General features: G+C 37.4%; 1 protein-coding gene across 5 annotated transcripts in view; it reads right to left on the bottom strand.

Annotated features, from left to right (window-relative positions):
* Window positions 1-5,438: 5,438 nt before the first annotated feature.
* Window positions 5,439-27,183, bottom strand: part of LOC102148248 (membrane-spanning 4-domains subfamily A member 12) — a 40,565-nt gene continuing 18,820 nt past the window's right edge. For 4 of the 5 annotated variants that reach the window (XM_005598205.4, XM_023654134.2, XM_070228764.1 and 1 more), the window contains 3 exons: window positions 18,365-18,481; window positions 15,176-15,296; window positions 5,439-5,641 (listed from right to left, as the gene is read on the bottom strand). In XM_005598205.4, coding sequence (XP_005598262.1) covers window positions 5,607-5,641; window positions 15,176-15,296; window positions 18,365-18,481 — 273 coding nt within the window. In that variant the 3' untranslated portion in view covers window positions 5,439-5,606. Of the gene's footprint in view, window positions 5,642-15,175; window positions 15,297-18,364; window positions 18,482-19,492; window positions 19,614-27,183 lie in introns of all 5 variants that reach the window. The other variant, XR_002811908.2, reaches the window with a different exon arrangement.

Genomic DNA, 27,183 nt, shown 5'->3' with positions numbered 1-27,183 from the left:
TTCTACTGCGTCCCTGGGGACTAATCTTTATATGGATTTCATCCACAGTGACCCTTGCTGGCTGGCTTCCAATTGGTTTCAAACAACACGAGACCCTACTAGGAGACTGGAGGAGCGAAAGGGCAAATTATTTATTCTTTCACTTTCCTCCCTGGGGTGTTGCCAAGGGCTGGCAAGCTCCTTGACCAAAGGTCACAATGCCTATCAAAGTGGCCTTTTGTCTCCCTCTTTGTTCTCCCCCACCTTGCCCCAGATGGAGGAAAACATGATACCTATGACTCTATTTTCTATTTAAAGGATGAACTTGGAGTCTTACTCATGGAAATTAACGCAGGACTCCCAATAAATACATTACCACCGGTCTTCCCCTGGAGAAGGCCTGGCTCTTGTAAAGCTCAGGGTAAGTGTATGAATATCATTTTTTTTCCCATTTGAAACATTTGGATCCATTTGTATCCATGTGGATCCATCCACATTTCCATCCATTTGATACATTTTTTTCTACTTTCTCTTTGGATAGAAAGGAGTTTATGTAATCTCCAATTCATCCCATAATTAAAAATTGTTTCTCACTGTTACAGCAAATTCTTTTCCCTCTTATAAAAGTTCTCGTGAATTGAGAGTGGAGAGTGGGGAATCCATGAGGATGCTAGAATGCCAGTAGAGACTTTGGTCTTTTTGATTCAAGCCATCATATCTACAGGACCTACATATTTTCCAAGAAAAGAACATTGAAGAGAACCAAGGTATACAGAGGTAAGTCAGTTAAGTTTATAGATTTCTAGAATTTTCACATTTAAAGGCCTAGATTCTCCTGTCCCCAAATAAATACAAGGATTTCTAATGCTGAAGCAATGCAGTTGCAGAAGATGCCTGTTCTTCAAGATTAAGATAGGTTTATGAAGGATGAAGAAGGAAACCTTTCCTTTAGAAGGTTTCGCTTGAACTGGATTCATAGTCCATCCTTGGAGGGCATGAAAGAATAAAGGCTGCAAAGCCTCTCAAAACAGTGAGCAGAGCTCCATGTTGATTGGTTTCAAGAAACTATTTAGCCCTTATATGCAAATATAAGGTAAAGGCTTTCAAAAACTCCTAAGAAGAAAAATAATAAGAAATTATATACAAAAATCTTTCCATGCTGGGAAAAAACTAAAATATAGGCCCTGTAGTCACTGTTTACAAAGAGAGCCAAATAGTGAATTACACTCTGTAATTTGTACAAATATATTAAATAGGTTAAAAACGTAGTTGTCAGATGACTGAATCTTACAATGATTTTCTACTTGAAAAAGGAACTTCCCAAGTGAAAAATTAAATAACTAAATGAATAATAAAAGTAAAGATTACACTTGGAAATCGTACAATGAAATAATGTGTAAATACCATACGGAATAAAAAGTTTAAACAAGATTCAGTTTTTAAAAGCTTAAGAACTTTCTTTGCCAAACTTTATTTTTTTATGAGAATAAGAGACAGTCGAACACTGTCATGGCCTCCAGTTCTTATAAGATAAAGAACAAAAGTTTGCAAATTGACAACAGGCTAACAATTTTTAGTCATAAAAATGAGAATAAAAAAAAGAAGACAAACACATACAAGTGACTGCAGCATACTCTTTTTTTTTAATTGAATGCAGTTTTATGACATGAAATTAAATCTCAATATTTGCTTATTATACAGCTAATTCAATTTTTCATATTCTTGAAAACAACAGTGGGCTTCCTCTTGCCCTGTTAATTCCCAAAGATGTTCTTCCTTTAGAATGCTTTCCTTCCTGTAGGTCAATTCCTTCTTTGCACATATACACAAGAAACTTCAACTAAGTGTTCAGTGGTCTCTGGGGAATCCAGATGCTTCTGTGGCTCTTAACAGCTCTGTCTATATTTATCGAATTCTTCATAAGCTGACATTTCTGGGATGATTCCCTCATAGCCAGGAAACGCTGTGTTTACATTATGGAGGGGAAAATCACTGCATAAGCCATGTGATGAACAACTCTTCTTTGAAAGTCAAGGACTGCTCACCAGCACTGTGTATTAGGAATACTGGTCAGAAAATGAGTTTAGATAAGGCCACAGAAGATCAAGCACTGTACATAAAACTTAAAAAAAAATCCTAAAAAGGTCAAAAGGATAGCATGAAATTAGAAAGTGGACTCCTGTATCCATTGTGTTAGCCTATATTAGATTTTGAGTGAAATATTTGGGAGAAAATCTAGAAATTATTTGGTCTAGCCCTCTTGCTTTCCATATGAAGTAACCGATACCCAGAGAAGGCAGTGACTTGCTTGCCACCTCCAGCTAGTTCGTGGCAGAACCAGGACGGTCCTGCTATCTTCTAGCCCAGGGTAATGCTTTCACTGTAATAAAAAAGGGCAAACAAAGAAAAATATTTATAATAAAGTATCTATTTCATTGTGTAAAATTTCAGGCCTCAGTGTATTAGAAGCTATAATAATTAGATGCCTGTACATTTTTATAATAAGAAGTTGGATTCAAAGAAAGCAAGAAAATCAGAGGCCGTCTGTACAAGAAATGCAAAAAAAAAAAAAAAAAACCCAAAGAAAGAACGTAGGCATAAGTGAGTATCACTGCTGTAAGAATAAAGAACAGAATAAAGTAATAAAAAAACAGACTTATTGGTATAAGATAGGAGAAAGAAGGATAAAATGTTAATCTATGTAGGCAGACCAGGGCAAAGCCAATTACAGAATTTTGAAACACAGAAATTGAAGACTATTTTTATAATTAACCAGGGCAAATACAGTGCTAAGTCCCTGTGTTAATGACATGGGATGGGGAAGTGAAAAATATTCCAGAAAATGTATGTGCTATGAGAGATCCCACCATAGGTCGAGACACACGTTCATATGATGGTCTTAACGTGATCTTGGGTGCTATGATCTTCAAAAGGCAATGGGGTATCAAGGAGGGATTGGAAGAAGAAATGGTTATAAAAGAGGCTTTGCAGAAGTTGTATGGTGGACCCTTGGAGATAGCATCAGAGTAAAACTGAAAAACAGTAGGGAAAACCCCAAATATATAACTTCAATACTAATGACACAATAGAGATATTTTATCTTGTGTTATGAAATATTAAAATATGCATATAGGATGAGGTATTACTCAGAGTTCTCTGGAGAAACACAATATGTCTGTATATTTCAGGCATATGTATAAAGAGATTGATTATGAAGTATTAGCTCACATGATTGTGGAGGCTAATAAGCTCTAGACCTGCTGTCTGCCAGCTGAAGACCCAGGAAAGCTGGTGGGATAGTTGTCTGAAGAACTGAGAACCAGCGCGCCGAGGGCAGAGGTACGATGTCCCAGCTCCACCAGTCAGGCAGAGAGCAAACTCAACCTTCCTCTGCCTTTGTGTTTTATTCAAGCCTCAGTGGACTGGATGATGCCCACTCACACTGGGGACAGCCATCGGCTTTACTCAGTTCACCAATTCAAGTGCCAATCTCTTCTGGAAACACCCTCTCAAACACACCCAGCAATAATGTTTCACCAGACATCTGGGCATCCTGTGGTCCACTCATGTTGACACATAAAATTAACCATCACAGATGGCAATAATATGAACCATTTTTAACACAATTTTTGTTACTGTTTTTTAAAATGACATGAAATGAGCTCTGTGTATTTCATGTGTTTATTCCAATTTAATAATAATTGATTTTATGTTAAAGGTGTCTTAAATTTCTTCTTTTACATGTTTGCATGAGATAGTTACAAATGTAGACTGATATGTTTGTGTTGTGCTGGTGATTTAAATGCCACAGAAGCATTGTCTTTTTTCCTATTATTTTGCATGGTGAATCATTCTTGGTGAAATCCCAAGTAAAACAAAGTCTATGGCAGCTACATTCCTGGAAACACGGATATGGAATAAAGACCGAATATTATTCATTAAGTTCTGGAATGAGACAACTATAAATAGGTTTATCTTCTTGATGAACGTCTGGTGGGACATTCAAAACTCATGAGAGACAATTCATTATTTAGGACTGCCCCGAACATTGCAGAAAGTCTAGCATCCCTGGCTCTATTCTCTGAATGTTTTCAGTGACCCGTCACCTCCTCTACTCACAGTGACAACCGATAACATGCTCATAAATTCCTGACTGTGGGATGCTGAGGTGCGAGCATAGCCTCCCTTCATAAACCTAACACCCTCGAGGGAATGGGGGGAGTATGGTGCTCATTATAATGAAAAGCCACTTTCATTCATTTTCTAGAGCTGCTGTAACAAAGCACCACACACTGGTGGTGTGACTTAGAACTGGGTGACTGGGTGTGACTGGGTGACTTAGAACGACAGAAATTTATTTTTTTACTGTTCTGGAGGCCAGAAGTCCAAAGTCAAGGCGTTGACAGGGTCAGGTTCCCTCTGAAACCTGTAGAAGAGGGTTCTCATCCCACGGTGAGAGTGTGGCATTTGAATCGTTCTACTCTCTGAAGGTGAGGGAGAGGACAAGCTGCTGTGAAGTTTGTGAGTGTCTACAGATAGAACCCCATTGCCCACCGATAGTCTTTGAGACCTAGGCAAGACTGCGCCAGAACAACCAGGATCCCTTTCTGGCCTCTTCCTAACTTCTGGTGATTTTCCAGCAATCTTTGGCATTTCTTAGATAGTAGATGTATCACCCCACTACTCCGTCTTCACATAATGTTCTCCTTATGTGTCTTCACATAGGCTTCCCTGTGTGTACATCTGCTTCTGTGCCTAAATTTCCCCTTTTAATAAGGACACCACCAGTCATATCAGAATAGGGCCCACCCAAAGGATCTCATTTTATCTTTATTACCTCTATAAAAATCCCATTTCCATATAAGGTCACATTCTGAGGTACTGGAGTTTAAGACTCTCATACATCTTTTTTAGGGGACGCAATTTGACCCGTAACAGCACCTCTCAGTAAGCTCTCAATTGGTTTTTTGGACTTAGGATGTTGAGAACACCTGCTTTCAGAGGTGGACTTTGGTCACCAATTCTTGAAAAATAGGAAAAATTCCATCTAGCCTCCTATATCATCATGCTACAGATATAATGATAAGAGCTAAGAAGTGGTAAAGAATAATAATTTATTGGGAGATCGCCATAAGTTAGGAGCTGTTCTAAATCTTCTTAGTGATGTCTTGTCATTTAACCCTTGCATCTACTCTGTGGGCTAGGGACTATTATTTCTGTTTTGCAGATGAGGAAATAAAAACAGAGCGATCAGGAGTCTTGCTATTACTACCCTGACACTATGCCTGCTTCCAAAGTCAGAGTATCTCCTCCTTTCAGATGAAGGAGACCTTTCACTCAGGCCAGTATCCTCCAACTTGAGATGAAGTGGGAATTCAACTTTACTTTCCTATATCCCCCGGACCAGCTATATTTATCCACGTCAACTTGGATTGGCTTTTAAGAAAGGAAGAGTCAACTTGTGATCAAATTGCATCCTTTATTGAAGAAGTAGGAAAAAGGAGTACTAGAAAGGACTTCATTAAAATGCATTCTCCATCAGGCCTCTTGAAAAAAATTATGGAGTTCTTCACTAATTCACGATTCATCTTTTGCTCTTGACTAGAGTCACACCGGTTCTTTGCAAATTATGAAGAGATGGAGAATTCTGATAGTGAGGAACCTGAGGTGAGTTGAGTGATAGCAAATTGATCATTATTATATCCCAAAATAAGAGCCTTGTCTTGAGCTATTGAGTCAAAACAAGACAAAACAATAGCAACAACAAACTGACAATCACATAAACCTAGAACATGAATTTTGAAACCGTACTGAGAAGATAGCTCCTACTCTGTCCTGGGGGAGAATCAAAGGCACATCAGACCTGCAGCCCATTGGAAACCAGAAGTTTCAATGAATTACAACAACCATATTAAACCAGAATATTATTCTTCACAAAATGACTTTAACCTTTGACTGGATTCTGGTGGGTTCCACGTTTCCTCTTGGGTCCTCTACTCTATGTTCTAGGTCAGAAAGAGAAACATCTGGACAACCCATGGCCTGGAGAGCTAGCTGGCTCAAACTACGGGATTTTGGGGAGTCATTGCAGAAGGCATCCTAATGGGAACAGCATCATTTATTTTGCTGAGTAAAACTCTTGTGTTTTTGCTTTTTGTGTTTTGTTTTTAAGTTCCCAGAAGAATATTGTATGATATTAGCACAGACACAGAAAACGGAAAATACATGAGCATTTTGAACAGTTTTATAATCGAGTGAAATACAGATCAGTATTTAAAGCTAAGCTCAATAGTAACTGAGCAGTATAGGAGTTAGAAATAAAGGAGAAGCAGTTTATGAAACTAATTTTAGTTAAACTAAGACCCTAGTTATCTAGCAACATCAAGTGTGAAACTAATATATGAAACCTTAGTAAACTCCCTACATATCTTTCAAATTTATCCTCTTCTCTTTGTTCTCTAGTCCTCCTCTTTTTGATGAGGAAGATTGGCCCTGAGCTAATATTTGTGGCCATCTTCCTCTACTTTATATGTATGACACCTGCTACAGCATGGTTTGATGAGCAGTATGTAGGTCTACACCTGGGATCTGAACCAGTGAACCCCAGGCCACCGAAGTAGAACATGCAAACTTAATCTCTATGCCACCAGGCCAGCCCCAGGTTGTTTGTTTTTTTCTTGTTGAGTTTTAGAAGTTTTTTATATATTCTGGAATATTAATCCCTTATCAGATATATGATTTGCAAATATTTCTCCCATTCTGTGGGTTTTTTTTACTCTGTTGATATTGTCTTGCGATGCACAAAATTTTTAATTTTCATGAAGTCTAATTTATCTATTTTTGCTTCTGTTGTTGCCTTTGGTGTCATATCCAAGAAATCACTGCCAAATCCAATGTCGTGAAAGTTTTGCCCGATGTTTTCTTCTAAGAATTTGATTGTTTCAGGTCTTACATTTAGGTCTTTGATCCATTTTTAGTTAATTTTTGTATATAGTGTAAGGTAAGAGTCCAACTGCATTCTTTTGCATGAGAATATCCAGCTTTACCAGCACCATTTTTTGAAAAGACTGTCCTTTCCCCATTGAATGGTGGCACCCTTGTCAAAAATCACTTGACCATATATGTGAAGGTTTATTTCTGGACTCTCTATTCTATTCCATTGGTCTATATGTCTGTCCTTATGCCAGTGCTACACTGTTTTGATTACTGTATCATTGTAGTAAGTTTTGAAATCAGAAAGTGTGGGTTCTCCAGCTTTGCTCTTAATTTTCAAGATTGTTTTGGCTGTTTGGGATCGCTGAAATTCCATATGAATTTTAGGATGAGTTTTTCTATCTCTGCGCAAAAGTCATTGTGATTTTGGTAGGGATAGCGCTGGATCTGTAGATTGCTTTGGACAGTATTCACATCTTTACAATAGTGTCTTCCAATTATGAACATGGGATATGTTTCCATTTATTTACACCTTTGTTAATTCTTGCAGCAATGTTTTGTAGTTTTCATTGTACAAGTCTTTCACTTATTTGGTTAATTCTTAAGTATTTTATTCTTTTTTGATGCTAGTATACATGGAATTGTTTTTGTAATTTTCTTTTCAGATTTATTCAGGATTTATCTCTGGACTCTTGATCTTAGCACACTGCTTTTTACATCTTTCCTTGTGCCAGTACCACAACGTCTTGACTACTGTAGCTCTGTAGTAACTTTTAAAATTGGAAAGCATGAATCCTCCAACTTTATTTTCCTTTTTTTTAAAAAGGCTATTTGTTTTTGGAGCAGGTTTAGGTTTGCAAAAAAGGGAAGGAACAGAGATTTCTCATATACCCCTTGCCTCTACATATGCATAGCCTCTCTATTATTTGCATCACTCACTAGAATGGTAGATTTGTTACCAAGGATTAACCGACATTGACATATATAATCACCCAAAGTCCATGGTTTACCTTAGGGTTCACTCTTGGTGTTGTACATTCTATGGGTTTGGACGAATGTATAATGACATATATCCAACAATATAATATCATACAGAGTATTTTCATTGCCCTAAAAATTGTCTATGCTCTGCTTATTTATCTCCCTCTCCCCTTGGAAACCACTGACCTTTCTACTCCATAAAAAGTACAAGTCTCCATAGCGTTGCCTTCTTCAGATGTCACACATTTGGAATCATACAGTATGTATCCTGTTCAAATTGGCATCTTTCACTTAGGAACATGCGTTTAAGGTTTCTCCATGTTTTTTCATGGCTTGATAGCTGATTTATTTTTAGCCCTGAATGATATTCCATTGTCTGGATGTAACACAGTTTATTTATCCATTAACCTACTGAAGGGCATCTTAGTTGCTTCCAACTTTTGGCAATTACGAATAAAGCTGCTATAAACATCCATATGCAGGTTTTTCTGTGGACACAAATTTTCAACTCCTTTGGGTAAATACCAAGGAGCACGATTGCTAGATTGTATGACAAGAGTATATTTAGTTTGGTAAGAAACTGTCAAAACTGTCTTCTTCCAAAGTGATTGTACCATTTTGCATTCCCATCAGCAGTACATGAGAGTTTCTGTTGCTCCACATCTTCGTCAGCATTCGGTGTTGTCAGCATCCCAGATTTTGGCCTTTCTAATATGTGTGTAGTGGTTTGTTTCCCTGTTTTTTAAGATTGGTTTGGCTATTTTGTGTCCCTTCCATTTTTACATAAGTATTAGGATAAGCTTGTAAAAAAATCAGCTGAGATTTTGGTAGGGATTGTGTTGAATTGCAGGTTAGTTTGGGGCATTTTACCATCTTAATATTAAGTCTTCTGGTCCATGAACATGGGATGTCTTTCCATTTGTTTAAATCTTCCTTAATTTCTTTCAATAATGGTTTTTAGTTTGTGGTGAAGCCTTGCACTTCTTTTGTTAAGTTTATTTCTGAATATGAGATATTTTATTCTTTTTGATGTTATCATAATTGTGTTCCCGTGTATAGAAATACAACTGATTTTTGTATTTTGATCTTGTATTCTGCCAACTTGTTGGACTCGTTTATTTGTTCTAACAGATTTTTTTTGTGGATGTCTTAGCATTTTACATACATAACATCATATCACTTACAAAAAAGAATTAGTTTTACTGACCTGGATACTTTTTATTGCCTAATTTACCTGGCTAAAACCTTCAGAACAATGTTGAATAGAAAGCAGAAGAGCAAATATTTTTATTTTATTCTAGATCTTAGAGTAAAAGGATTCAGTATCTCTCCATCAAGTATGATGCTAATCGTGGATTTTTCCACAACTAAATGCCCCTCTTTGGCTTGAGTAAATTCACTTGTATTCCTAGTTTGTTGAGTGTTTTTATCATGAAAGTGTATAAGATTTTGTTAAATGCTTTTTCTATGTCTATTGAGATGATCATGTGATTTTGTCTTTAATTTTATTAAAATGGTGTATTACATTGATTGATTTTCATATGTTAAACCAACTCTGAATTCCTAGGGTAAATCCTAACTGTCCTGATGTATAATATTTTTTTATGTTGCTAGATTCCATTTTCTAGAATTTTTTGGAGGTTTACACATCTATATTCATAATGGATATTGATTTATAGTTTTCTTTTGTTGTGATGTCATCGTCTGGTTTTGATATCAGTGTAATATTAGCCTCACAGAATAAGTAGGAAGAGTTCTTTCCTCTTCTATTTTTTTGGAGAATTTGCAAAAGATTAGTGTTAATTCTCTAAATGTTTGGTAGAACTCACAATATAGCCATCTGGGACTGGGCTATTCTTTACAGATTTTTTTTTTTTAATTTTTAATTCAGTCTCAGCTTGTGATGAGCCTATTCAGATTTTTATTATTCTTGAGTCAGTTTCAGTAGTTTATGTGATTCTCGGAATTTGTCCATTTCATGTAAGTTATCTAATTTGTTGGCATTTTACTATTCATAGTATATCCTTTTAATCTTTTTTATTTCTGTAAAGATGTTGGTAATGTCCCCTTTCTCATTCATGATTTTAGTAATTTAAGTCTTTTCTCTTTTTTTCTTGGTCAGTGTAGCTTAAGATTTGTCTTCTTTTTTTCTGGTTCTTTTAAAAGAATCAACTTTTCGTTTAACTGTTTTTCTCTGTTTTTTTTTTTCTATTTTTTATTTCATTTTTTCCCACTCTAGTCTTTATCATTTCTATTCTTCTTCTCACTTTGAGTTTAGTTTTCTCCTCTCGTCTAGTTTCTTAAGATGGGAAGTTAGGCTTTTGATGTGAGACATTTCTTCTTCTTTTTAATATGGTATTTACAGCTATGAGTTTCTCTCTAAGCACTACTCTAGATGCATCCAATAAGTCTTGGTATGTTGTGTGTTTGTTTTCATTTATCTCAAGATGTTTTCTAATTTTCCTTTTGATTTTTCCTTTGACCTTTTGGTAATTTAGGAATGTGTTGTTTTATTTCCATATATTTGTGATATTTTCAAATTTCCTTCTTTTATTGATTTGTCGTTTAATTCCTTTGTGATCAGAAGGCATATTTTGTGTGATTTCCATCCTTTTAAATTTGTTGAGATTTGTTTTATAGCTGTTGTTGGCTGAAGTCTTCTACAGATGTCTGTTAGGTCTAGTTGGTTAATAGTGTTGTTCAATTCTCCTATATGTTTTTTTTTCTTCTGCATAAGTTATTCTATAAATTATTGAACGTGGGGTATTGAAGTTTCAAAATTCGACTTTTTAAATTTTGTGTTTCTCGTATCAAATCTGTCGGTTTCTGCTTCATTTCTGCTGAGAAGTAAGCTGCCAATTTCATTGAAGATTCCTTCTACAAGATGAATTCCTTGTCTCTTGCTGATTTCAAGATTTTCTCTTTGTATTTTTCTTTTGGTATTTTGTTTATTACGTGTCTAAGTTTGGGTGTCTTAATTTATCCTATTTGGAGTTTGTTGAGCTGCTTGGAAGTATAGATGAAGGTTTTACAATAAATTTTTGAAGTTTCCATTCAATATATTTTCAAAAACTCTTTGTGTTGCTTTTCCCTTTCTCTCTCCCCTCTCCTCATGTGATTCTCATTATGCACACTTTGGTGTGATTGGTGCTGTTTCAAAGTCATCTGAAGCTCTGTCCTTTTTTCATCATTTGTCTTCATTCTGTTTCACAAACTAGATAATTTCAGTTGACCTATCTTTAAATTTCTGGATTACTTTTTCTGTCAGATCAAATATTCTATTGAGCCCCTTGAGTTAACTTTTCATTTTACTTAGTGTATTTTTCTGCTCCAGAATTTCTTTTTTTCAAATTCTTTTTATTTATTTTAATTTAATTTTATTATTATTATTTTTTAATTGCAGTAACATTGGGTTACAACATTATATAGCTTTCGGATGGACATCGTAATATATTTCGAATTCTGTGTAGATTACATCATGCTCACCACCCAAAAACTAATTATAGTCCATCCCCTCACATGTGAGCCTAATCACCCCTCTTGCCCTACCCTGCTTCCCCCATGGTAACCACCAATCCATTCTCCATTGCTATGTGTTTGTCGCTGTTTTTATTTTCTACTTATGAGTGAGATCATATGGTATTTGACTTTCTCCCTCTGACTTATTTCATTCAGCATAATACCCTCAAGTTCCCTCCATGTTGCCACAAATGGCTGGATTTCATCATTTCTTATGGCTGAGTAGTATTCCATGGTGTATAAATACCACATCTTCTTTATCCATTTGTCCCTTGATGGGCATCTAGGTTGCTTCAAAGTCTTGGTAATTGCGTATAATGCTGCAATGAACATAGGGGTGCATGTATCTTTATGCCTTTGCATTTTCAAGTTCTTTGGATAAATACCCAGCAGTGGGATAGCTGGATCATATGGTAGATCCATTCTTAATTTTCTGAGGATACTCCATACTGCTTTCCATAGTGGCTGCACCAGTTTGCACTCCCACCAGCAGTGTACAAGGGTTCCCATCTCTCTACATCCTCTCCAACATTTGATGTTTCCTGTCTTTTTAATTATAGCCATTCTGACCAGAGTGAGGTGATAACTTATTGTAGTTTTGATTTGAATTTCCTTGATAGCCAATGATGTTGAGCATCTTTTCATATGCCTGTTGGCCATCTGTATATCTTCTTTGGAGGAATCTCTGTTCAGATCTTTTGCCCATTTTTTAATTGGATTGTTGGTTTTTTTGTTGTTGAGCTGTATGAGTTCTTTGTGTAATTTGGATATTAACCCCTTATCTGATATATGTTTTGCAAATATCTTCTCCCAATTGTCAGGTTGTCTTTTCGTTTTGTTGATGGTTTCCTTTGCCGTGCAGAAGCTTTGTAGTTTGATGTAGTCCCATTTGTTCATTGTTTCTTTCGTTTCCCTTGCCCAGTCAGACATGGGACTTGAAAATATGCTGCTAAGACTGATGTTAAAGAGCGCACTGCCTATGTTTTCTTCTAGAAGTTTCATGGTTTCGGGTCTTACATTCAAGTCTTTAATCCATTGAGTTGATTTTGTGCATGGTATAAGGGAATGGTCTACTTTCATTCTTCTGCACGTGGCTGTCCAGTTTTCCCAACACCATTTATTGAAGAGACTCTCCTTTCTCCATCGTATGCTCTTGGCTCCCTCGTTGAATATTAGCTGTCCATAAATGTGTGGGTTCACTTTTGGACTCTCGATTCTGTTCCATTGATCTGTGTGTCTGTTTTTGTGCCAGTACCATGCTGTTTTGATTACTATGGCTTTGTAGTATATTTTGAAATCAGGGAGTGTGATACCTCCAGCTTTGTTCTTTTTTCTCAGGAATCCTTTGGCTATTTGGGGTCTTCTGTTGTTCCATATAAATTTCAGGATTCTTTGTTCTATTTCTGTGAAAAATATTGTTGGAACTTTGATAGGGATTGCATTGAATCTATAGATTGCTTTAGGAAGTGTGGACATTTTAACGATGTTAACTCTTCCAATCCAAGTCTGCTCCAGAATTTTTATTTGATTCTTTTAAATAGTTTCTTTGTCTTTATTGATATTCTCTTTTTTGTGAGATGTTGCTTTCACACTTCCCTTTAGATTTTTTTAGACACGGTTTCTTTAGTTCTGTGAGCATACTTATAATAGCTGATAAAGTTTTTTTTTCAATAAGTACAACACCTAAGCTTCCTCAGATACAATTTCTATTGATTGCTTTATTCCCTGTGTTTAGGCCATACTTTTCTGTTTCTTTGCTTATCTCCTAAGTCCTTTTGTTAAAATCTGCATATTTAAAATAATATAATGTGGCAATGTGGAAAATCAGATTCTCCTAGGAGTTGGTTTTGTTGTTGTTTTTCTTATTCTGTTTAGTGGCTTTCCTGAGCTAATTGTGTAAAGTCTTCATATTTGTCATGTGTGGACATTGATGTCTTTGCTCTGTTAGCTTAGTGGTCATTAAATGATTGGACATAGATTTCCTGAACTATATTGAATGAATAAATTTCCCAGTCTTTCCTGAGAAGCTGTGTGTGTGTGTGTTTGGGGTAAGTCTTCAAAGCTCTAGGAGACAAGTTGCAACTCTGCTTTAGCCATCACTTCCTGCCTGCAGACAGCCTCAGGCCAGCCAGTGGTGGGAAATTAGGGGATTCTCAGGTCTTTTCTTGGCATGTCCACATCCCTGCACGTGCACATGGTCTTCCTTATTTCCAGGTATTGTCATAGTTCCAAAGTCCTCTATGGACATCTTACTCTCCAGTTTTTTCTTTTAAGATTTTTGGTCAGCCTCTTGTTCTCCCCAACTGTTATCCTTGTTTTAGGCAGGTGTGATGTTAAATGCTACTGATTGTTCTGACAAACATCCCAGGGAAAAAGCTGCTCACAGTGATGGAGCTCTGAATGAGGTCAAATTACGAAGAGGCTTGCCAGTGGGGATTTCCAGGGAGCTGCAGGACAAATCAGTAACAATTTTCTGGAAATGGAGCTTTTTCCGAACTCCAATCCCGTTTTTCCCCTTCTTGTGGTTGTTAGGCTGGTGTTTTTCACAGGTACTGTGGTTGCAAAGTTATTGCATTTAAAGGCTGCTTTGCAGATGGGGCAAGTGGGATAAGAATGGGGCAAATTACAATACTGTAAAACTCACTGTTCTTACGAAGATTCAACCACTTTTCTCGAATAAGTGTTCCTTGGATCACTGCAAGTCTTTCACCAATTTCTAGAGTTCTGAAAACGTTGCTTTTGACAACTTTTGCACTGTTCTCATTTATGTTATGGAGGAAGGGATTTTTAGAGGTCCTTATTATTCTATTCCAGAAGTACTCTCTTCAGTATCCTGTGGGGGATCAGAATTTGCCACCTCAAGATGTCTCTTTGGCAGGAGGATTATTTTGGGCTGGTTATTTTTTTAAAAAAACTGCAGACATGGGAAAAGCTCTGGAAACCGAGCAGAATTTACCTTTCATAAGAGATATTTACATTTGTAAGGGAAATCTTCATTTGTAAAGATATCTCCCTCTCTGTACCAGGAAGAGGGGGATGACCTTATCTCTAGTAACTCTGATCAATGTGGAAGGCAAGTACTTAAATCTGCATCATAACCTTATTCTTGTTTACTGTGCTTTTTCTGGTAATCTCCCATAACTGACTCCCCTACCCCCAACATCCTCCTTTGTCCTTAGCTGAAGATAGTGTTTAACATGGTGACATCAGCCATTTAGCCAGTTGCTCAGTTTTCCTGGGTTTCTTCCATGTATACATGTTATAAAGTTTTGTTTGATTTTCTCCTATTATTCTGTCATGTCAATTTAACTTGTAGCCCAGCCAGAAGGACCTAAAGCATAGAGGAATTGCCTTCTTCCTCTACAGTCCTCTAAAATCTTTGTTTTCTGAAGGCATTTGAAGATCTCAAATTTTGGAAACCTACATTTCATAACTAAATTTGAATTTCAGTCTATAGCATTCAGTGTCCCCAAATTACTGGTATGACCTGTGAAATCACTTCAGTCTGTATATTTCCTCTATTAATCTCCTGGGAGATGCAAGTCTAAAAGACAATTCTCCCACATAGTTTTGCCTGACAAGTTAACTTCAGTTTTACACAGTATCAAGCAAGAGATATGTCAGCATATTTTCAGCTGCCCTTGACCTTCCTTTAGAAGCAACATTTCTGTCCCCCAATTCCAGCTAAACTTTAGTCCCTCAGAGAGGGTCTTAACTGAAGCTGTGTTATCCTGAGCTGCCAGCCAGAAACAAAACTACTCACTCTCATCGCCGTATTCTTGATACTGCAATGCTTGCACAATCCAGTGGATAGTTATACTTGCAATGATCAGTTCTGAGACAGCAATGAAGAGTAAATAGTGTAAAAGCATAGTACCAGCCAACTGAATTCAAAACAAAAGAAATATTTCTCACATTAATTAACCATTTAAAAATTATAGGAGAACAACATTTAGAAAACAGAGCATAAATATCATTCATCATATCAGTCTCACACAACTATGATTATTTTTGGCTATTTTGCATAACAACAAAATATATTTTAAATTTATCAAGTACATATATATATATCTATATATATATATCTCATGCTTTATGTCAAACACTTTAATTCTAGCAACAATCCTACAGATTGGATAATTTTTTTCTATTTTACACATGATGAGACTGAAAAGTAGAGAGAGAATATATAGTACCCTGAGCTGTTGGAACTTTTTCTTTTTTCTCTCTTTATACTCTCTCTTTTGGTGAGTCTGATAGTATAATCTGTGTTTTTTGCTTTTCCATTCAGTGCACATATAATCTGCATGTTTTATTGTCTTTTAACTTATGTATCATGAGCATTATTACACATCTTAGGGGGAACTGTTCTCTCTCTCTTTCTACATTCCTAGCATGACCCAAAGTAGGAGCTTTTGCTCTCTTAGAAATAGGTGAAGAATGGCTTCCGGTGCTTCTCAATGCTCTTGACTTACAATTCCCCATGTGAGAAGCAGAGATTTATGTAATTGGTGATTTCCAGAGAAGGAACCCATATCCTTCAGGGCTCTCTTTTCTCAGAATGGTTTGTATTTATGACCACAAGTTCTTCTCCTCAGCATCTGACAATTGTCTGGCCCCAGCATAGGGGGGCCTGTGGTCTACCTGTGCCTAGGTGCATGAGTCTAATTCATGAAGGGAGCTATCAGCAAACTCATTTGTCCAAAGAGTTAAAACTTGTTCTCCAACTATAATAATCAACAACAAAGCTGATAGTTTTATCTACATCTGCTTGATTCTTGTGTCTTATCTCAGTTGGTTCAGAACATGAGAGGAGGAGAATGGACGGCTATTTATTGGTCTCCTAGACTACTTTCCTTGGGCTTCTGTAATAAAGTATCACAACTGAGTGGCTTAACACAACTGAAACTTATTGTTTCACAGTTCTGGAGGGCAAAAGTCCAAAAGGAATGTATTGGCAAGACAGTGCTCCTTCCAAAGCCTCTAGGGGACGATTCTTCCTGGCCTCTTCCTGCTTCTGGTAGCCCAGGTGCTCCTTGGCTTGTAGAAGCTTACCTCCAATCTCTGCCTCCATGTTTACATGGCCATCTTCCTTCTGTGTCTGTGTCCAAATTTCTCTCTTCTTATAAAAACACTAGTTATATTGAATTAATGGTCCACCCTACTGCAGTATGACCTCATCTTAACTTAATTACATCTGCAAAGACCCCGTTCTCAAATAACGTCATATTCTGAAGTACTGGGGGTTAAGACTTCAACGTATCATTTTGGGGTATACAGTTCAACCCGTATCAGTCTGTCTCTGCCCCCAACCCCCCAAATTCATGTCTTTCCCATGTACAAAATATATTCACCTGATCCCAACACCTCCAAAACTTTTCACCCATTCCAACATGAACTCTAAGTCTAAAATCTGATCTAAATATCATTAAATCAAAAAGCCCCAAATCTCATCATCTAAATGATCTAAATCAGTTATGGATGAGACTCATAATGTGGTCTATCCTGGGGCAAAATTCCTTTCCATGTGTGGACCTATGAAACCAGAAAATGAGTTATCTACTTCTAAGATATAATGGTGGGACAGGCATAAGATAGATACTCCCATTCCGAAAGGAAGAAATAAGAAAGGAAAAAGGGGTCATGAGATCCAAGCAAGTCCAAAACCCAGCAGGGCAAATTTCTTTAGATTTCAAGATCTGAGAATAATTCTCTTTGGCTCAATGGTCTGTCCTCTGAGCCTGCTGAGGAGGTGGCCCTGCTTTTTAGGCTCATGAGGGTGGTGGTCCTACCGTCTCAGCCCACTGGGGCAGAGGCCTCACTCTTTCAGCCACTGTTGTCTCAGTCTGTACTATATCAAAAAGGCAAATACTTGTGATATGAAATCTGTCTTTTTCCTCTTTTATTCTCGTTTTTCTCTCTTGCTTTTATAACTTAGTTATAATTCTATATTAAGATCTATTCTATAATTCTATATAATTCTATACTAATTCTGTACTAAGGCTATTTTTTTAAAGTTTCTATGCTCACTCATTTAATCTACTCATTGATTTAATACTATTTATTTAAGTTTCATCTTTTCCATATTGGCTGGTAAAGTTATCTTCCATAGAATAATGTTTCTGCCTATACTTGGATTCATCACTCAACTCTCTATTCTGTTCTTTGATCAATTTTTCTTTTAATGTATAAATACTATACTATTTTTTATCATAATAGCCTAATAACGTTTTAATATCTGATGCAGCAAGTTGTCTGGCCGTCCCCCATCTCGACTTTTTTGGCAATTTTTACACAATTTTTCTTCCATCCTTATGCATTTTAGAGTAATTTTGTTGTATTCCCTCTCAAAACTTTGTTGAGATTCTAAATGGAATTGCATCACATTTATGTATTAATTTTCAGAATCTTGCAATTTTATGATATTGTGAATTTGCATTCAAGAATATAGTTTCTCAAAGTAGTCAGTTCTTTTTTTTATGCCTCTCATTATGTTTTTATAGTTTTGCTGTTATTGTGATTGAGTCATTATTTTTCCCACTTCGATATCTAAGCAGTTATTTCTAGTGTAAAGAAAATTTGTTAATTTTTTGTAAGCTTTTCTTTTATCCAGTCACTTTACTAAACTGTTTTACTTGTTTCAGTAGTTTTTCAGGTGAGTCTTTGGGGTTTTCTAGGTATCTTATCACTTTATCTTCAAATAATGATAATTTTGATCTTTCTCTGAGGATGCTAGTGTTTCTACATTTTGGAAGAAAATTGATTTTTTAAAATATTCCCATGGCAAAGATTTGGAGGAAATACAGTTTGTTTTTCTTTTTCTATGTCAAAGATGGTTGACAAATTTGGTGGCCTTTTCCATACCTTGGTCACTGCAACATACATCATTCACCCTAGTTTTTTCATTTATATCTAAAATTTTGATCCAGGTATTCTTAAACTTAGCACTTACCTGTGTCCAAGTGTAATCTTCTTCTGACTGAAAACTTGCACACGCAATGATTAAGGCAACTGCACCAAGTACAGCAAAGCAGGCACTTAAGATATTCATAACAATGCCAGAAACACACTGTAATAGATAAACAAAAAAAAACTGGTGACAGGCAGCATAAATAGATTTTGATGAAGCAATCAGTCTGCTATACTGGCTACAACATTCAAGTTGACATTTTTAATCTGATTTTTTAGAATCTTACTGTGGTTGATAGCAAGACTCTGCCTCAAATGTGTCTGGAACCCAATAGGATGAAAATTTTTTTCAGATGCGGTAGTTATCTATTCATTCAACAAATAATGATGCAGTGCCTACAACATGCTAACTTTGTGCTAGGGAGAGGCTTAGGCTTCTAATCAATAATCTTGCAATCTAATAGAGGAAACATGACAAACACTTAAGTTCATTTAATAAAATTGGATAAGTGTCATGATATGGATAAGTTTCAGGTCTAGGATTTGTCAGTGTCCTTCCTATTCCACTAAGGTCACTTTACTGCTTAAAACCTTTCCACAGTTCCTAACTTCCCTCAAGACTGCATCCAAACTCTTTTGAATGCCTCTGAGGGCATTGCATGAGGTGTGAAGGGAGGCTGTGCTCTTTGAGAAGGAGCTGCAGGTATTTTGCATGTATGTGTGATGGATAGCTACATTTTAAAGAGGATTTTTTTATTTTAATAATGAGAAGAAGGATGTGATTTGGTGCTGGTCAACCAAAGGAAAGGACTTAAGTGGACGTATGAATGTTTGGTTGTCCAGCAGGCAGCCCCCTTCCTATTTTAGGGGCTCTCCTCATTGGTTTAGTCTGTATAAAGAAGTTTATCAAACTTCAACTATGAGGTCTTCCCTCTCTTCAATCTCCAAGAGCCAGGGCCAGGACATGGCCAGTGAAACACTCCTGCTAAGGATTGTGGATTTTGAGCAAGCAGCTTAAAGATGAATGAAAGATTGGCATTCATTCCCAGCAGAGGCAGCAGTGATGTTATGCAGCGGGGACAGTGAGAGTCTTGGGTCCTACAGGGAAGCTATCATGTCTAGTGGTAGTAAGAACCCGGCCAGATTCTCCTTCTCCAAGAAGCTATTTTACCTCTGTGCTTTCTGTTTCTGGCTCTCGGAAACTTCCTCAGATCCTATTTGTTTTTTAGGCTTGGTCTTTCACCTCCAGTAGATGCTATAAGCCTGGCATTTTCGCGGTGGATCCTGTGTTTCTTTGATATAGCCAGATTCAGTTCACAGTGGTGGGCAAAATTAAGAAAGTATATTATGGAAGAAAGAAAATTTTAGAAGCACAAGTAAGCAGATCTTCAGGAAAATACCTGGCATTTGGTGTGGCTGGAACGTGGAGCACTGTAGGATAAAATATGGCTAGGGAAGGGGTCAAGAGACAGATTATGAAGAATCTAGTATGCCGTGCTAAGGATTTTCAATTTTATCTTTATGGATATGTAGAGCTATAATGCCAGAGTGTCAGCTAGAAATACTCTTCCTTGGTACAAAGCCAGGTTATGGTATGCTCCAGAAAATGCACGCTTCTAATGCCTCTGCACACCTACCCTATGTCCTTTTATGAGGTCAGAGAGGCTTATGAACCAGGACCACCTACAGAAAGACATTTATGTTCCAAAAGATCCCATAAGTACTTGAATTAAATATACAACATTATTACTTTTGAAGAGTTGCACTTCCAGCATGAGAGTGTGAGGCACTCCATGGATCAATTCTCCAGCCAAACTTGCGAAATTACTAAATAAACCCCCAATCATTTAAAATCTCTAGAAATAATCCTAAGGGTATACAACAAATGCAGAAACATTTAGTCAAGAAAATATACTAAAACTCATAAAAACTCTAGGCATATGTGGTATCTGAACCAAGACCTGCACCCTCTTGCCTGCCGCCCCCCACCAAGGCTTAGCAAGACCACTCGAGGTTGGTGCAGCTAAGAACACAGGGCTGTCTTTTCCCGTGGATCCCCAGTTAAGTGCTATCAAGTGCTCTCCTCTCGAGGGGCAGTTCATCTTCTTAGAATTTGAATCCTGCTCCCCACCACCTGTTGCTGAGGCTAAGTCCCAGTGAGTGCAGCCAAGAGAGAGGGGGCTGTTTTCTTCTGCCCAGCCTCCACTTGTGGGATGGAGACTGTACCTTGGGTGTGGGGCCAGTGAGGTATCAGGCCCTGATCACCCCTACTCTGGCGTATGGGGAAGGGACTCCACATCATGAGAGTTGACTGGGGGGAGATCTGGGGCTGCTGCCTCCGTTCACCAAGCCCTCAGCTGTTAAAGTGGGGGTGTCACTCAGAGAGAAGCACTCCATTGTCCCTGTCCCCTCACATCCCAGCACCAGAGCCTTGGCTCAGAGATTTTGTCCAGGGGAGAAGTAGGCTTTAAAACAGAGAGCTCCAATCTCCCCAAAGGAAATGGCTTCATTTGCAACAGAGTGTGCAGAAGTTTAGACCTAAGGGTACTTTCGAAAACGGTAGAAGTTGAGAAATGCAGTTGGGAGGGATTGATAGACTCATTTCGGACACAGTCTTAACGGTAGGCGAGCTAGTTTGTCAGAGAGATGGGGAAGGAAACAGCTAGAAGGAACCCTCTTGGGGTCAGAACAAATCTCAAATACTGATTTTGGGGACTATTCCTTTAAAGGAGTCCAAATTTGATTGGATTAATCTATGAAGCAATTTATGCCCCAGGTATTGTTGAAAACAATAGCAGAGTCAGCAGGAAATTAGTGGAGCTTAACAGGAGGTTATAGTCACCCCTCCAAAATAAATCTCATCCTAGGGTGTCCATGGGTATCCCCAAAGCTGCAGACCACCCCCCACCCCCAGGGCCCAAGAGCAACATAACACTGAGAGGGAGAAATAGACTTCACTAAAATATTTCAGCCAGTCATAAAAAAACAAAATCAAGCGGGGCAGGCCAGGTGGCACAGCGGTTAAGTTTGCATGTTCCACTTTTCAGCGGCCCAGGGTTCCCTGGTTCGGACCCCGGGTGCGGACATGGCACTGCTTGGCATGCCATGCTGTGGTAGGTGTCCCACACATAAAGTAGAGGAAGATGGGCACGGATGTTAGCTGAGGGCCAGGCTGCCTTAGCAAAAAGAGGAGGACTGGCAGTAATTAGCTCAGGGTTAATCTTCCTCAAAAAAAAAAAAAAATCAAGCAAATAACAATAACAAGCTCTCGGATGGAGCACTAGTACCCAGAATTGCTACAATATATTATCTAAAATGCCTAGTTTCCAACAAAAAAATTTGTGAAACAGGCAAAGAAACAGGAAAGTTTGAACCATACACCAGAAAAAAAGCAGGCAACAGAAACCCTCTGTGAGAGTGACCACGTGTCAGATTTACTAGACAAAAATTTCAAAGTAGTCATTGTAAAGACAGTCAGAGAACTAGAGTAAACCACTATTGAAGAAGTAAAGGAAAGTTTGTTGACAATGTTGACTATGAACAATTACACAGCAAAAAATTAGATAACCTACATGAAATGGACAAACTCCTAGAAACCACACAAACTATCGAAACTGACTCCAGAAGAACCAGAAAATCTGAATAGATCTATAATAAATTAAGAGATTTGAATTAATAATCAAAAACCTTCCCTAAAGCAAAAGCCAGTCCCACGTCATCTCAATGGTGACTTCTACCAAACATTTGAAGAAGAATTCACATCAACTCTTCACAAACTCTTGCAAAAATAGAAAAGGAGTGGCCATGTCCTGACTCATCCTATGAGGCCAGTGTTACCCTGACATCATAACCAGACTGAGGCATCACAACAAAAAATCTACAAACCAATATGTCCTATGAACATGGATGCAAAAGTCTGCAATAACGTGCTAACAAACCTGAGCCAGCAACACAGAAAAAGAATTATACATCATGATCAAATGGGATTTATTCTGTGAATGCAAGGTCAGTTTAATTTCCAAGACTCAATTAATGTAATACACCATATCAGTAAAATATGAAACAAAAAACCACATAATCTTCTCAATAGATGCAGAAAAAGCATTTGACAAAAATCCAAGACCCTTCATGACGCAAACACCCAACAAACTAGGAACAGATGAGATCTTCCTCAACCTGATAAGGGCATCTATGAAAAAGCTACAGTTAATGTAATTATTGGTGAAAGACCAGATGCTTTCCTCCTAAGATCAGGGACAAGACAAGAATGTCTGCTCTCACAATTTCTATTCAACATTGTATTAGAAGTTTGAGCCAGGCCACTTAGGCAATTAAAAGTAACAAAAGGCATCTATTCATGCTTTTGTAATAGAATATCCTAAGGAATACACTAAAAACTCTTAGAACTAATAAATGAGTTCAGCGAGATAAGAGCATACAAGATCAATATACAAAAACCAACTGTATTTCTATATACTTAAAATGAACCAACTGAAAATAACACTGAGAAAATAATTCCATTCACAATAGCATCAAAAATAATAAAATATTTAGGAATCAATTTAAGAAACGAAGTGTAAAACTTGTTCTTTGAAAACTAAAAAACATCCACATTCATGTGGATGTGAATACTTAATATCGTCAAAGGCAATACTCTCCAAATTGACCGACAGTTCAGTGCAATCCCTATCAAAACCTCAGCTGTTTTTTCTTACAGAAATTGACAAGCTGATCCTAAAAGTCACACAGCATTAAAGGAGACTCAAATAGTAAAAAAAAAAAAAATCTTGAAAAAGAAGAGCAAAATTGAAGGACTCATATTTCCTGATTTCAAAACTTATTACAAAGCAACAGTAATCAAGGCTTTGTGATACTGGCATAAGGATAGACATACAGATTGATGGAATAAAATTCGAAGTTCAGAAATAAACTCATGAGGAAGCCAAGACAATTCAGCGGGGGAAAGAGTAGTCTTTTCAACAAATGATGCTGGCACAACTGGATATTAACATGCAAAAAAATGAAATTGGGCCCTTACATCATACCATCAACAAAATGGATCAAAGACTTAAATATAAGAGCTAAAACTATAAAATGCCTATAAGAAGACAGGCCTAAATATTCTTGTCCTCAGTTTTGGCAATAGATTCTTAAATATGACATCAAAAGCAAAAACATCAAAAGAAAAATAGGTAAGTTGGACTCTAACAAAGTTAAAACTTCTATGCTTCAAAGGACACTATCAAGAAAGTGAAAATACAATCCACAGAACGGGAAAATATTTGCAAATCCTTGAAAATCTGTATCTAGAATATCTAAAAACTCTTATAACTGAATAACAAAAAGGCAAATAACCAATTAAAAAACAGGCCAAGGACTTGAATAGACATTTCTCCAAAGAAGAAATACAAATGGCCAATAAACGTATGAAAAGATGCTATGAAAAACCATCACTAGTCATCAAGGATATGCATATCCACACCACAATGAAATGCCAATTCAATTGCACTAGGATGGCTACAGTCAAAGGTCAGATAATAACAAGTGTTGACGAGGATATGGAGAAATAGGAACCCTCACATACTATTGGTGGGAACATAAAATGGTACAGCCATTTTGGAAAAATAGTCTGTCATTTCCTCCAATGGTTAAACAGACTTACCACATGACTCAGCAATTCCGCTCCTAGTTATATACCCCAAAGAACTGAAAACATATGTTCAAATAAAAAATTATACACTAATGTTTACAGCAGCACTATTCATAATAGTCGACTCCACTCCAAAGGTGGGGTCAACCCAAATGTTCAGCACTTGATGAATGGGTAAGCAAAATGTAGTATAGCTGCACAATATTTAGTCATAGAAAGGATGAAGTACTGATACATGCTACAACATGGATGGACCTTGAAAACCTTATGCTAAGTGAAGTCATTCATGAAAAGTTACATATTATATGATTTCTTTTTATGAAATGTCCAGAATAGGCAAATGTGTAGAGACAGAAAATAGATTAGTGGTTTCCTAGGGCTGGGGAGAATGGGGAGTGGTAGTATGAGGGGTGAGGGCTAAGTGGTACAAGGTTGCTTTTTGAGGTATTGAAAATGGTCTAAAATGGACTGTGGTCAGATAGTTGCACATATCTGTGAAAATACTAAAAATCATTGAATTGTACACTTAAACCAGAATCAAAGAAGACAGTAAATATTTACCTAGGCGGCTAAAGACTTTTCCAGGTTAAAATGAAAATAAATAGGTATGTTTTCAGAAAATAAAAGTTGGGGAACTCAAATATCTGCATCCAATTAAGGGGGCCACCTAATGCATATTATTTTTAAAATATAATTTAAAAGATTTTAGTGCAAAAGACATATACCCTACATTCATTTTCTGCTTTAATTGGAAAACTTACACATAAACATAAATAACATTGTACTCTTTAGGACATGATGTTGAACCAAAACCTTTTCAACTAAAAAAATTATTATTTTTTCCTCTTCTTCCTATTCTTCATGTTGGAGTGCCCTAGGGCTCAGGTCTTTTTTCTCCTTTCTTCTTTGCTATTCCCTCTCCTTTGGAGACCTGGACAAATCTGATTGCTTTAAACATAATCTTCAAGTCTGAGATTACCAATTTAACCCTTCTAAAATTTTAATCCCTGATTCCTCTCTTTCTCTTGCATTTTATGCCCATTAGGAAGCCCTGTTGGCAATACCTTCAAATACATCCACAATCCAAGTGCTCATCATCCCCTCTGCTTCATTACCCTGGTGCAAACCATCATTGTCTTTCACTTGGCTGACAATAATAGTCCTGTAACTGGCCTTCCTGCTTCTAACCCTGCCCCCCTTACAGGTGATTGTCAGAGAATTTCAGCCAGAATGATCCTTTTAAAACACACACCTCATCATATCATTCCTCAGACTACTCCAGTCTCTCCCTATTTTCCTTAGGGCAAAAGCTGGTCTAAAGGGCCCTACATGATCTGGTCCCCTTAGCACACTGACCTCATCTCCTACTCTTTCCTGAGCTACTCTGCCATCACCACACTGGCCTCTTTGCCAGAACATGTCACACAGGCTCTCACTTTATGGCTTTTCCAATGGCTTATCCCTTTGCTTGGAATGCTGTTCCCTCTGATATCTGCATGGCTAACTTTCTCCATCAAGATTTGCTCAAATGCCACCTTCTCAGTAAGACTTATTTGGATCATCTTAATCACACAGCCTCTCAGTGGTAGCCTCTTTTACATTTTCTTTTTTTCCGTCACAGCTATCACCTTCTAACACATTATATTATTTCCTTATTGGTCATGTATATTGTCTTTATTCCCCTATTAGAATATAGCTCACTGATGCATCCTACATAGCCCAGCACAAGCCTGATACTCCATAAATACTTCTGAATTAAATTATTGGAATTTAGGTACATTATATTAGATGTATTATGCTACTTAAGTGTATAGAATATTATGCTGCCACTAGAGCAATTTTTCCAAAGCATTTGTTTCATGGCTTGATATAGAATTATAATTGATTTCCTCTTGTGAGTTGAGCCACATTGATTGGGAAATAGAATTACTCTGCATGAGACAAGATGAGGGGTTTATTTTTGATTCTTGAGGTGGAGTGAGGGGAGGGAAAAGGGCGGGCAGAAAATTGAGTGATGTTGGAGGTTGGGGAAGAATTTCAAGGGGAGCCAGGTCATGGCTGGAACCCAGAAATTACAGTCCTAATTTTCCCTCACCATCCCTCAAGTAAAAACCAAACACTTTTTGTGAAAACCAGTCTAGAGGCCAAGTTTATTCACACCTGTTTTCTTGGACGTGGTGAAGCAAAATTGGGTCAGGATGTGCAAATGGAGAAACAGAACTATGAGAATGTCAGTTCAGGGATTTGCAAAATCACAAGGGTGCTTCATTGGCTTTGGGGTCAACTGTACTTATATCTCTGGGAGAAAAGCAGCATCAGATTAATGTCTGGGTCACATGGACACTCTGTTTGTAAAGACATTGGAGAATCAAGCTTAGAAAAAGGACTGGAATGGAAGATGATGCGAGCAGTGGCTACCTAGCTGGTGGTAGACGTTAAAAAAGAGGTGTGAACACCAGACGCCCATAATTATAGCCAGCAAGCTGCTGCTGAGCAAAATAACCTCTTGTGTCTCTTTGAAGAAAAAAGTAGGCAGACCTTTCACTGAATTAGGAAACATAATTTCTTCAGTTTCTTGGCTCGATCCCTGAAAGCACATTGTTTTCCTCAGTAGGTTTTGAGAAACAGAGCTAACGTCTACTGAGCGTTCACCGTGTGCCAGGGATGGCCTTTACGCGTATCTACTCGTTTATTCCATCCTCTCAACAGTCCTTTGAGGTATTACTAGCCACACTTTTTCAGATGAGGACTGTGAAGCTCTGAGTAAAGTAACTCACACAGACGTTAGTAGGGGAGTCAAAATTTGAATTCAGGCAATTTGCCTGCAGAGCTACGATGCTAATCACAAGGGGAGAAGTTCTAAAGGAGGAAGTGACTATCTTCTGTTGGATTATTTTAGTGATATTTGATTTGTATTCTAGTGATATTATCTAGACCTGGGTTTGCTGAACGCAATTCTCTTTTCAAACATTATTTTGTCTTATCCTCTTCATTAAATAAACACTGACATCCTAAGCTTACCTTAGGATATTCCTCAACACACCTATATCTCCTTCTTTCCTATTGCTTTGAGTCCACGGTCAGAGTTTCCTTTGGTTTTAATTACCCCTTTAGATAGCTTGAAATGATTTATTCCATCAAAACCCTCACACCTGATGCCTTAGAAAACCTGTTCCTCACACTGTAGCCTCCTCAACACCCATACACAAAAA

Source organism: Equus caballus, chromosome 12 (genome assembly GCF_041296265.1).
Source record: "Equus caballus isolate H_3958 breed thoroughbred chromosome 12, TB-T2T, whole genome shotgun sequence".
Classification (NCBI taxonomy): Eukaryota; Metazoa; Chordata; class Mammalia; order Perissodactyla; family Equidae; genus Equus; species Equus caballus.
The sequence above is the reverse complement of the archived record's forward strand: the minus strand, read 5'-3'. Positions and strand labels throughout refer to the sequence as shown.